The sequence below is a fragment of the Chiroxiphia lanceolata genome, chromosome 17 (genome assembly GCF_009829145.1).
Source record: "Chiroxiphia lanceolata isolate bChiLan1 chromosome 17, bChiLan1.pri, whole genome shotgun sequence".
NCBI lineage: Eukaryota > Metazoa > Chordata > Aves > Passeriformes > Pipridae > Chiroxiphia > Chiroxiphia lanceolata.
Genome location: NC_045653.1, coordinates 1374223 through 1387478, shown reverse-complemented (window position 1 = coordinate 1387478; position 13256 = coordinate 1374223). Strand labels below are relative to the sequence as shown.

The following is a 13256-nucleotide window of genomic DNA, read 5'->3' as shown; positions in this document are numbered from 1 at the left end:
AAAGGACATTCAACCCTAGGAACCTGGAGCTGTGCAGAGGACGATACTGCCCACGTGCTGCCTATGCTGGGATTAGTTAATTCCAGCTTCCCAAAAGCACCATGGAGCTATTTTTGGAGGAACAATACAGGCAGACATGGCTGTGTGAATTAAAGCACTGTGCAGGAACACACCACGAGAACACAACGCAGTGTGTGACGAACAGAGGAGCACACGGGACCTCCCTCCCCGCTCAGCTCACTCTGGAGCTACTGAGCTCCTCAGGGTCAACCAGGGAGTGAAGAACTGGCTGGAGAGTTGATCTAATCAGTTGGCCTTTTATCTATAAAATCCCTGGAGATTAAATTCATTCAGGTTAAACCAGGTCATGTAAAAGCTAAATATGTGCTCTGGAATAATCACGGGGCGATTGTCAGTGGAGAGGGGTGACCACGCCTGAGTGTGAACCAGCACATTCACACACCAGGCTCTAAGTCAGCTGGGATGAATCATGTCCCCCAGGGACTATCACTCTCCAGGGACTAGAGCTGAGTGGATGATTAGTTCAGATTAGCTGTCTAGTCTTTAGATGCCTGAAGTCAGGATGTAGCCTCAGCAGGACTGTGCAAATGGCAAGAACAGAAGCAAAAGTGGATGGAATCAGAAAACAGAAGTTGGATGTCATGGCTTTGCTGTGGTGCAGCAAACAAGGGCAAAAATAGCAGCAGAGATGGGACAAAATTATAACAAAGCTGCTGGCACAAAAGTGTTACAGGTGAAAATAAAGAATACTAATTTAAAATGTGAGGTGACCAGCCAACCCAAGGTAAGGAAGTTCGGGGAAATAACACAGGGAAGGGGCAGTAACATAATGGGTGTTTTTCTGGAGCTGCTTTGCCAGTGATAACATAAAAGAAGGGTAACACCACCCTACTTTTTGCCTTCCTAAAGAGCTGAAGAGAGCATGAATGTTAAAAAAGTCATCAAATGCATATCTTCTGCCACATAAACAACTGCTGCAGACTCTCTAAAGGGATTTACACTGTCTCCAGCTGGTGTTCGGTAATGACCTACTCTCCCTCCAGTAATTTCTCATGGACCTCAGCACATGAAAGCACACACGATGTAAACATCTCCAGCCCAGCTTGTCAGGCTGGGCTCCTTCGGGGTTGGTGGGGAGAGGCAGAGACTTCTAGGAGTCAGTTAGCTCACCCTGCAGCAGACACCTGAGACAGGTCCCATGAAATGTGCCTGGGAAGTGCTTTATCTCTCCCCACCAAGCAGCAGGAGCTCAGGCTGCCAGTCAGGGACAGAGGTTTACCATGCAGACATCTAAAATTAGATGAGAGGTGTCCTGTCCCTTCTGTCTGGCAAAGAGATAAATGTCTATAATTGGCACTCCACAGGCTCATTGGCCAACACAGGATGTGGGAATCGCATCAGCCCATTTTTGCCAGCTAAAAGCAGGGATCTTATCTGGAAGTGTTGTCTGCACACCTTCTGCAATCAACATAGAAAGACAAGGGGAAAATTCCCTCTGGCTGAACACACCCCCCAGGTGCCACTTCCAAGCCAATGTCCCTGGGCAGCTCTGCTCTGGTTGATACCTGAGCCCAGCCAGGATCCAAGCATTAGGCAATACTTAATCCTTGCATCCCACTGCAGATGTTCTTGGAGCTCAGCAAACACAAGTGCCTTGCCTGGGTTTTCCACAGAATGTACCTGCTGCTTCCTCTTCACGCACACATGGAAGGCAGCCTGCCAACCTGTTTCCTGATAGTTCTGGGAGAGCACTCACCTGGGAACATGGGAAGCCAGATTTGCTTCCCCCCTCCCGCCTTATTTCAGACTGAAACCCACATCTTCCATCACAAAACATCACAGTGCTCCAAGACACTTCTCTACAGACATTTCTGGAAGGCACTGCATAGCAGCGTTCCACTGTGTGGAATTCACTGGCCAGATACACACAGCCAGCACAGCTGGATGAAAAGTCCCAGTTGTAGTTCTGAACTGAGCTCTGCCAGCACTGAACCCACAGAGCAGTGCAGAGTCAAATCTCCCCATATTTTGTTCGAGGTTCCCAACCATGGCGTTACCGAATCTTCCAAACACAGAGGCAGCACACAAATTTCCTTGTTTCATCTTTTCCATTTGTTTAGGGCTCTCTCAAATTAGGGGACAGGCAGCCTCACACAGGGCACTGGGCACCAGTTGCCAGCCCCAGGTCAAATTATCCATCCACAAGTGATGGCAGGGGAGGCAGGGAACCCCTGTGCCCAGCAGTGTTCCCACCATATTCCCAGGTTCTCTCCTGTTGCAGCTCTGAGGTCCCAACTACCCCCTGTGCCATGCAGGGAAACCAGTGTGTGGCCATGGATCTACTGTGGGGGCCCTCCAAGGTCCAGCCCCGAGCTGCTCAGGGCACAGCTGTCAGGAGAGAGACCACCCTGTGCCACTCCCTTGGCTGCTGCCCTGGGCTGAACATGGGAAAAAGCACTTTCAGACAGCCCTTCCTTCCAAAGGGAATACACAGGAATGGAAGTGGGCTTTGTGACATCAGTGGGCCTGGCTACCAGCAGGAAGAGGGTACGCAGGGAAGGATGTGGGACAGTGAGTAAATCTGCATGAGATGCCTGGTTTTTGACAGGATGTGGAGCAGCCCAGGAGCGGGCAGGTGGGATGAGGAATGCAGGAGCCTGGCTCACTCTTTCAGTCAGTGACAGAGTCATTAATGAATGTGCAGGGCTCCTCGCTCCCGAAATAAGCACGAAGGAGCTCTCACCCCCTGGGAGAGCTGCAGCAGCTTCCCAACAGGATCCAGGCTTGGCAGCACGTGCAGGGCCCTCCTGCATGAACACACCTGCACGAGACAGCAAGAGCAGGACAGCAGAAGTTGATAGTTCCTGCATTTGTGTGCAGGGAAGTGTTCCCAGTAACCTGCCGCAGGTCCCTCCAGCAGATCCTTTGCCATTGGTCCTAAACTCCCTGGCTCCTCTCAGCACATCACATCTGGAGCAGCCACTGAAATGTAACAGCAGAAGGTGGAATCACACTCCTGTGAGCTCCTGCTCTGCATTCCCAGTGGAAGGATGAGGCCCAACCATCTCTTCTGTCCCACAAATGAGCAGAACAAGCTGCTTAGCAGGTTGAATGACTGTAAGCAAAACAAGTACTCCCTCAACATGTTCAGCAACTTCAGGAAGAACACACGTAGGATGCACAGGACAGCCCTGAACGCCTGAAGAAGGGGCAGTGGCAAAAAAAAACCTGGGAAGGATCATGGGACTGTTAATGTGTAACTGCCCCACTACAGCGCAGGAGGCCGGGCAGCCAACAGCAACCCCGGGGACAGTCCCTTGGCAGACAGGGGAGAGGTGGGCACTGCACAAGCAGCAGAGCCCACTGCTCACTCATGCTGAGCCTCAGAGTCTGTCCTGTGTCCTCGCCAAGTTTCCTGGACTCCCTTGTAAGCTCCTGCCCTCTCTTTGACTTCTCAGGAGAACACGGAGAGCGCTCAGGGCCAGGCCATGCAGACAATGTGCCCGAGAGATGGAGACACTGCTCCCTATGGCACAGCACAGGGGAACCAGCACCCAGAGGGCTGCAAGGGGGGTTCATCCAGCCTTGGGTAACTAAAGGCCCAGGCAAGCTGGACACAGCCCAGGTCAGTGGCAAAGACAGGGCACAGGCTCATCACAGCCTCTTGTAGGAAAAAGAGCAAAGAAGCCTTGATTAGGGTTTATTAATCAGAGACAACAAAGATCAGACAAAGCACAGCAGATGTGAAGAGGCAGATGGGGAGGACAGGAGCCTCTACAGGGGGGTCTCTACTAGGAAATGTGGACAATGCTCTCAGGTACAGGGTGGGATTCTTGGGGTGTGCTGCACAGGGACAGGAGTTGGACTTGATGATCCTTGTGGGTCCCTTCCAGCTCAAGATATTCTGTGATTCTAAATTAGCTGCCACCAGCATCATCCAAGGAAAAACCCCATGTACTCACAACCAAACCCCTGCACTGGGGCCTGAGATGACCACTGCATTTGTGGCACAACTCTCTTGGCAGAAAAGTAAGAAAGACACAGAAGTTTCTAGGTGTTAACTTAAACCCTTCCAATTCCCTCCATGACTTTCATCTTCCTGGAAGAAAGTACACATGGTCTGGCTGTGGAGCTCCAGGAATTGTTCAGCACACCTGTAGAGGGGATCAGCAAACCTCTCCAAATGCTCAAGAGGCACTTCAGCACATCCCTGGGATGCAGACAACCCTTGCTGTGTGCTCAGGATTAAACCAGTCCCACAGAAACGCTGCAAGTGTGAGAATGTGGAAAAATATGAGTGGGGCACAGGGTCAGGCACAGCTCCCACTGCTCCTCAAAGTGGTGCCATGAAGTGGCAGTGGCACATCACAGGACTGGGCCTGCAGAACCAGTCCCCTCCCAGCTGATGCTCACCTTCCTATGGCTTTGCTACTCTTCATCTACTCATACTGTTCATCTGATATAAAGCTCTAGTGGAAAAATTTGCTCTTACTCAATCCTTCAAGCGAGGGGCAGGATAAGGGAGACAGGACAGTGGTTTGTCCAGCTGCCAGGTCAGGAGCAGCAGTTCTGACCCAAGGGCTTGGTGGGGCAGAGGTACAGCTGAAAATGTGGAAGGTGCAGATGGGAGTCACAAATCTGGGAAGTGGTAGTTGCATTTCAGCAGGGCTTAAGCACTGCTTAAGCACTGGACAGCACAGGATGCCCATGCTCTCACCACTTCAGTGTTTTAGAGATGCAGGGAAAACAGTTCAATACTCAAATGCGGTGTGAGCACAGCAGCTGAGATGGCACAGAAAAACATTTAAACACCTAAAATAGAGAGTGGGCATTGAAGGGTATCAGATGACTCTGCCCTACTCCAAAATGTCTTAAGAAAATCAGCCTGAAGCAAGAGTCTTCCCAAGTTTGACCCTGTGAGGCAAAACATGCTCCTGTTCTCCCACTAGTGCAAAACAGGAGAGAAGGAAAGGAGGACACTGAGCAGTGGCCCTTCTGCTCACAGAGAGCAAGCCAAGATCCAGCTGAAATACTGAGTGCTTCCTAGGGGCTCATGGCTCTTCATTTCAAGATACCTGGGAAATCTGGAGGAATAAGTCCTTCAGAATAACCAGTGATGTCCAAATTCTGTATATGAGACAGGAGATCAGGATGGATGATAAAGTGCTTTACAAGGTTCCTTCCAGAAGAAATGCACGTGCATATGTTCACTTGAAATACAGTAAGTGCTCCCAAGATGCTCTGAGACCACTTTCCAAAAACCCAGCAGCATAAACAAAGAACTGTCCATAAGCAAAACACCTTCAATCATTCCCTTTGGAAAACCTTGGAAATGGGAAAAGGTGGGCTTTACAATAAGTTTGGTTCAGACCCCTCTGTTCTGCTGCCCTTGGAGCAGTGCTGTGCATAAGAATCACTCACCTGCCAGTCACTGCTGCTGGAACACTTGCAGGGAGCAGGTTTTGCTACTGGAAATGTATTTTCTTTCAAGGACTCTAAAATTCTGGCTGTAAAGGAAGATGTCTTATATAAGATACTGGCAATGGCACCTTTCCAGCTCACCTTTCTTCACCTCTTGAGAGTAAGAGAAGTCATATCAGAATCATGGAATGGTTTGTATGGGAAGGGACCTTAAAGCCCATCCAGTTCCACCCCCTGCCATGGGCAGGGACACCTCCCACTAGCCCAGGTTGCTCCAAGCCCCGTCCAACCTGGCCTTGGACACTTCCAGGGATCCAGGGGCAGCCACAGCTTCTCTGGGCAACCTGTGCCAGGGCCTCACCACCCTCCCAGGGAAGGATTTCATCCTAATATCCAGTCTAATATTGTACATCCAGATCCTGTCTCCAGGTAACTAATGACTGGGAAGCAAACTCTTCCCTGGTCCTGTGTAGCTTCCAGTGGATGTTTCCTTTCTAAAAATTACCTTTTTATAACTCAGAGACAGTTTCTGCCTTACTTTCTCACCAGGCCCCACACCCCCAAACACACCCCAGTGCTGGCTCAGCCCAGCCAGCGGGTGGGTGCAGCATTTCATGGCCCAGGCAGGGCTGTGATTACAGGTCTTTATTCTCACCCTAATAAAAGGAGCAAAGGCAGATGCTAATGAGTGCATCTGGCACCATCATTTCTGGAGCCTCCTGCCCATAAACACAGGGAAGGGTTCCATTTTGACCACATTCAGAGTACAGAGGGCATTGTCACCTCCAGACCAGCTGCCCCAGGAATTCCAGCACCTCCTGGTTTCACATGGGCACCACAGACGTACACGGTCTCTCAGGCTGGACGGTGGTGGAATCCCAGTCCTGTGTTCCCATGGCATGGATAACATGAGTCCAGGTTTAAATTACATAGCAGGAAAGGGGTTAAAGTTTAAATAACTGTTTTGTATATGAATTAATGTACATAGCTTTGAGCCAAAATATCTACCATTAATTTTTCCACCTATTTCAGGAGCAGTAAGATACACAAAGTAAAGTTTATTTTGGTACTTGGTATACTTCACTCTCATTAAAAATAAATTAATCAGCAAATTCCTACACAGCTCAGCCTTCTTTTATGTAAATACAAGCCAGCTGTAATGAATTACAAGGTGTTATTATCTCACACACACTGTATAATACTTCACACATAAGAGGTTTCTCTGCTTAGCTCAGCTTTCAACAAAAGCATCTTAAATAAACTGCAAGCAAGTTGTTTGGGCTGTAATGTTTTCACAGAGAAGGGATACACCTCACACAGAGAGGGGCTCTTTACGTGACTCATTTTATAACAAGTTAAACTGAGGAAGTTCGCCTTGGAAAGAAAATAACAAAACGCCTGTTTTATACACAGAAGGCTCCCTAAGAGAAGATTTAAAAAAAAAAAAAAATACAAGGCAGTGTTTGGGAGCCTCTATCCTGCATCCCACTGCTCTTTGCATGGAGGAGGGATGGCAAATATTCCCCAACACACACACTACGAAGAAAGCAACTTGAGAAGGAAGAACAGTCACAGCCAGGCACAGTCACACTTTCACCAGATTAAGGAGTCACAAATTGAGGATTAAATTCATAAATTAAGGACTATCACCTTCGACTTTTGTTTAATATTTTTATTAGGAATAAGCCCTGATTTTATAGGGCTTATTCTTATCAAAAGCACACAGGGCACAAAAAACAAACACACACCAATTTTACCCAGACTGACATTTATTATTGACTTGGATTTTGGACAGGAGAGAAATGAAAACTGGTTTTGCCACTGACCTGGAAACAGCCTGGTGAACCCTCCACCCACACAGAGCACCTCAGCCTCTGCTGATCTCACCAGTGCAGCTCCTGCTCCCCTAATTACTGTGTTGGCATTATTTGCCTGCACAGCCATAGAAAGTTTTCTCTGGCACTGATGGGTCTTGTTAAAAAGCCCTGGACCATGTTATGGGGTAAGGAGGATGGCAGAGTCCTGTCCCAGCGACACAAACAGGGATGTTCTTTTCAGGAAGAAATTCCTAGAGCACAACTCTACAGAGAACGTGGAAGTATCAGCAAGGCAGACTGGAACATCAAGTACTGAGGCAGCTTTTAGTGCCAGCCCAGCCATGATTTGGGCTTTAATCTCCCTAAGATGGCCAGAGACACAGAGGATTGCTGGGGACCGTGCATTATTCTTTGCATTCTCTCATTCTTGTGCAACAGAGCAGAGTTTCTAAAAAAGGATTTTCACAGAAAACCCTTCAGAATCTTTTAAAGCAATTCTTAACTCCACTAAAGCAAAGATGGACCATTCCATCTCAATATTAGGCTTTTAAAATATATATTTAACATCTAATATTCAAAGCTCAGATTTGCATTGACAACCATTCAGGGAGCAGAGGACACCAATGTGTCTCTGGGTAGCAGCTCTTTAAACGAGGCAAAGGACAGAAATGTCTTCTTGAGAGAACTCTATGTCATGGTGAATACCTGGTTTCCTAAAGACAGAAGGCAGCTCTGTCCATTTGACAGCCAGGGCCACTCAGGGCCATAAAAAGGACAGAGGTTCTCAAACCAACGAGGATTTACTTGCGGGTGAAGGTTCAGAGGAGTATGGCTGTCCAGGTTGCTACTGAGGCACCACGGATGGGATAGCTAATGAAACATTTTTCTTCCAACAGCAGATTTTCCTTCCTGAGCCCACGGCCTCAGCCCAGTCCCACTTCAGGCACGCCTCCCAAGCTGTTCCAACAGGGATCTCAGAGTCCTTCGTCGTTGTACACGGGGGAGAGGGGCTTGAGGATGCTGCGGGCGTCGCTCTCCACCAGCGGCCGCCAGCTCACCTCGCCCGTGAGCAGCAGGTCCTCCCCGCTCAGCGCGTCCAGGTGCTGCACCTGCAAGCACAGCAAGTCACTGCCACTGTCCCATCACACAGTCAAGGCTCTCAAGAGCTGCACAAACACGTGCAGAAGGCAAGCACAACAGGGAGATTTTTGCCTACTTTGCCATTTGCACGAGGCAGACCTAAAAAGGTCGCTTCCCACTGTGACAAGACCCGAGGGAATGGCCTGAAGTTGTGTCAGGAAGGTTTGGGTTGGATATTAGAAAAAGTTCCTTCCCCCAGAGGGTGGTTGGGCACTGCCCAGGCTCCCCAGGGCAGTGGGCACAGCCCCAAGGCTGCCAGAGCTCCAGGAGAGTTTGGATGATCCTCTGGGGCACAGGGGGTGACTCTTGGGATGGGCCTGTGCAGGACCAGGACTTGGACTGGATGATCCTTGTGAGTCCCTTCCAACTCAGCATATTCTGTGATTCTGTGACTGCAAAGCACCATGGCAAGGCTTGGGAGATAAGGATCTGCAGATCCTCAGGAGTCACCTGCATCAGGCTCTCCACTAACACTTCAGCTAATGCCTCCTCTGAGAGTTTGGCATCAGGGCAAAGAGGAGCCACACAGAGCTACCGTGAGTCATTTTATCTTCCTGGCGTTCCTGCAGGTGACACTGCCCATATCATCACCCTGTGGAGGGCTCTCATTAGAAGGGCTTCACACAGACTGAGGCTTTTCACTACACAAAAAAAGGCCTGACCAGTAGGGAGCACCTGGGATTTATCACATAAAAGCACAGGAGCTGGAGGAGATGAACATGGAATGAACATTCATCCTCACAGTACAAGAAATCCCAGAACGGTTTGGGTTGGAAGGGACCTTAAAGTCCCGTTCCACCCCCTCCATGGGCAGGGACACCTCCCCCTATCCCAGGTTGCTCCAAGTCCCATCCAACCTGGCCTCGGACGCTCCCAAGGATGGGGCAGCCACAGCTTCTCTGGGCAAAATACTTGGGGATTTAATGAAATTTAAGCAAAATAAAAAAACCTCTTGCCGTATAGCATAGAATTAACTTGCTGCCACAGGACACTGTGAATACAGGGAGGGGAAAGAAAAAGAAAATAGTCCCTCAAGGGTCAGTGGAAGCCAAGCTGACCACTGCTGGCTCAGGAAGGCTGGGAGAGCTGAGCAGGGGCACAGTGCACATGTTGCCCTGTTAGTATATTCTTCTCTGGCATCCACTAATAGCCAATGTTAGAGAAGGATCCACAGGAAATTGTGGGGAAGACCTGGGACACAATGTTACTGGAAACAAAGGATAATTGGACAAGGAGTTTCTCAACAGAGGAAAGAATGCACCAATGGCCACATCAAAAAGCCACCTAAGCACAATGCCCTGCTCCTGACAGCCACCACCTGCAGATTCCCCAGGAGGAGTTAAATGCACACAGCGCTATTTTCCGGATTTCTTTTCCTGCCCTCTCAAAATCTTTTCTTTCAGGGAATGAGTCTGAAGTGGTTGTAATGGCCCTGGACAGTGGCTTTGGAATCCATGTGCAGTGGCAACATTCTGTCCCCCCGTTCCTGTGTCACTGAACACCTTTCCTTGCTCACCTTTCACATGCCTTCAGGATTTCCCAGAGCTATTTCCTGTTCTTTCTCAGCTGGTTTTTTTTGGACAGGGGATCCTACTCTTTGCTAATAAAGGAGCTGTTTCACTGTCACCCTTACTGCTCCTCTCTGAGCCTTCTCCAGTGCAGGTTTTGTCTGTCTCGATGGTCAGCACCCAAACCAGACACATTATTCAAGTTCATACAGGTCCCATGGATGTAAAAAGTGGCAGGACAGCACTATTTTATTCTCTATTCTTTAATAGCTCTGAGCATTTGTTTTACATTTTTTTTAAACACTACAGAGTGCTGAGCTGAAGTTTTGATAATACAGTTGTAATCTCAAGGCCTCGTTCTTGTGTGGCAAAAGTTCAGAGCTCACTGACATATCTGTAAAGCTGGGAATGTTCTCCTCAAGTGCACCACCTGTCTGCAGGAATGACCTGCCTGCACAGAACCTGTGCTGATTCCTCCCCAATGTGCCACATTTTTCTACCTGATCACTCTTTCCTATTGAAATGCTGATTGCTTCTGACCTTTGCTTGAATATACAGAAGTGCAACAAATTCCCTATCTGGCAGGAGATTGTCCCAAGTGACTTCTTATATGTGTTTGCTCCCTGCAAACTTTCCTACAGCCCCACTGATTTTAAGCATCAGCAACCCTCAGCATTAAATTAAGCCAGTCCCTCCTGAGAGCCTTCCGGCATTCACAAAGTGTCCTCAGTCCCTTGGGAAGCCTAGCCCTTGATTTCCCATGCCATTTTCTCAGACACAAACTGAAATACTTTCTCTCTAAACCTCTATCTGATCCTGAATACAGTATTGGAAACATTACAGGGAATCATGCTGTGGAAATTCTGGTCCTCAATTCCCTGTCCAACACCCTACACTCTTCCTCCAGAACCTCTCTCACCCTTTTCTTTGATGCCCACCTGGGCTGTATCCCACGAACATTTCCTAGAAACCTTAATCACAAACCTCCTCAAGGTTAAGAGGACAAACACTACTCAGTATTGTCTCCTCCAGGTAATAACTAAAAGAAACAGAAATTAGTCTTGAAAACAAAACCTTTTCCTTCTTTCCCCCAAAGATCATCAGAGACTTTCAAGCTATTTCACTATGAGGATCCCAGCTCCAAAACAACAATTATAACCTACAACAAGCTGCAGCCCATTTCTGACAGATTTTTCAAGCCCCTCCATAGCAGATGTCCAGAAAGAGATGAGCAGGATTGTTTTCAATATTCTGTGAGCTTCTCTTTTCACCAAACTGCAATAATGATCTCTTCTCTCTGATGACCAGTGACAGGACCCAGGGAACAGCTGGAGCTGTGTCAGGGCAGGGTCAGGTTGGATCTCAGGGAAAGCTTCTTCCCCCAGAGGGTGGTTGGCACTGAACAGGCTCCCAGGGCAGTGGGCACAGCACCAAGGCCGCCAGAGCTCCAGGAGGGTTTGGACAACGCTCTGAGGGACAGGGTGGGATTGCTGGGGTGTCTGTGCTGGGCCAGGGGTTGGACTGGATGGTCCTTGTGGGTCCCTTCCAACCCAAGATAGTCTCCGATTCTATAATAAATATAATCCAGATTTTATATTTTTACCTTTTTCTCTTTAAACATGATCACTGAATATTAAAATCAGATTTATTTATGAGAACTGAGCTACATATGCAAGCAATAAAAACAAGTATTCAATACTGTAAAGAGAGGCTGGGGAGGAGCCTCCCTCCGTACCTGTTTGCGCACGTACTCCACGAGTAACTCCAGATGCCGAGGGTCGTCACAGTTCCTGTTAAAAAGGTTCCTCCAAAGAGCTGCTGCCAGAACATGATCATCAGACAAGATTCCCTAAAGGAAGTACGGAGGGGGATTAAAAACTGCACGTGAAGAGGGTCTGAACACGAGACACCCACATCAGTGCACTTGGCCCCTGGCCATGGCACCTGTCTCAGCCACAGCTGCCACGGGCCCTGCACATGGAAAGGCAGCAACATCACTCTTTCCCAGAATGGAAAAACAACCCTGGCCTTAAATTAATTTACAGAGCAGCCTGTAACCAATATTCTGGCAAGTTAATTTGGAAAAAACCTGGGTCAGGGTATTCCTAATACAGGAGTTGATAACTGCATTTCTGTGTTATGAAATCTTTACCATAAAAGTGGTGACCTTGCAGAGAAGGCAGCACCATCTCATGGGAACGTGTGAAGCCCATAAGACTTGGAAAAGAAAAATTAGAGGATATTTAATCCAACGTTGCAGAAATGTAGTCTGGATTTTGCTATTTTGCTTTGCTTTTTTACTTTTCATTCTAAATGAGAGAGAACTCCTCCTCATCAAGAATCATGTAGATTTTTCCAGTTAAATCTAATACTGGCTTTGGTTTATACAGGAACCACATCCATGAAGCTTTTCGCCCAAATCCTCTCCCACTTTTATTGTCTTCTTAGATTATGTGGTATTATCACTATAGTCTCTTAACTCCTGTTTTCTGCTAGTACATTTGCCAAAGGCAAAACAGGACTGTAAAATATTCAGTTAAAAATAAAAAAGTCAACGTTTGTCTTTAATTGAAGCAGACATTTTGTTTCCAAAAAGACTGTCAACAAACCACAGGCAGACACATCTAGTTATAACTAGATTATAAATTTGTATGTGTAACACTGTCCACAACTCTATGAGTTTACAAGATATTAATAATGCAAATCACTGTGCAAAGAAATAGTACCATTATGTGAATAAGAACATCTGAAGAGCAACACTCACTAGAGCAAAAAAATAACTACAAAAACATATGATGTCATTGTATTTTCCTCTTGGAAGTCCTGCAGACACTTGTGCACAGTGGTGCTTTTGCCCCCACGTATTATTAGGTACTGCCTATAAATATTCTCACATAGACTCCCTATAAATACTCCATAAATACTCTTTGTTTTCAAAGTACAGCTTAGTACAATGGGATTCAGAGGGAGGAAATGATTTAGTGATGGCCAAGCAGGGATGGAGAAGTAGCATCAAGAACACCCTAACCCCTTCCACATCCCATGGTTTAAATCCATGTGCTCTGTGCTGTTTTCTTAAAAGTCCTTTCATTCAGGTACATAACTAAGAAGTCTCTTCCCTAACGTAACATTTCTCCAAAGATATGGACACTGAATTCTACCTAATATCTGGAATATTCTGTGTTCATGAATTAGATGGCCCAGTTGTGGCACATTCACTGAAAACATCCTTCTTACCTCATCGTATCCAAACAGAGCTGCATAGAAATTTTCTACCATACTTTTCAAATCTTCCTTTAGAGCAACAGAATTAATCTGAAAAATAAACCAGAAAACCATCAGTGTAGGT

General features: G+C 47.4%; 1 protein-coding gene across 2 annotated transcripts in view; it reads right to left on the bottom strand.

The window, feature by feature from the left end:
- Positions 1–7193: 7193 nt before the first annotated feature.
- The window catches only part of LOC116795353 (ubiquinol-cytochrome-c reductase complex assembly factor 1), a 49011-nt gene continuing 42948 nt past the window's right edge, over positions 7194–13256 (bottom strand). For both annotated transcript variants that reach the window (XM_032705016.1, XM_032705017.1), the window contains exons 8-10: positions 13145–13222; positions 11643–11756; positions 7194–8368 (exon numbers count right to left, since the gene is read on the bottom strand). In XM_032705016.1, coding sequence (XP_032560907.1) covers positions 8234–8368; positions 11643–11756; positions 13145–13222 — 327 coding nt within the window. In that variant the 3' untranslated portion in view covers positions 7194–8233. The remainder of the gene's footprint in view (positions 8369–11642; positions 11757–13144; positions 13223–13256) is intronic.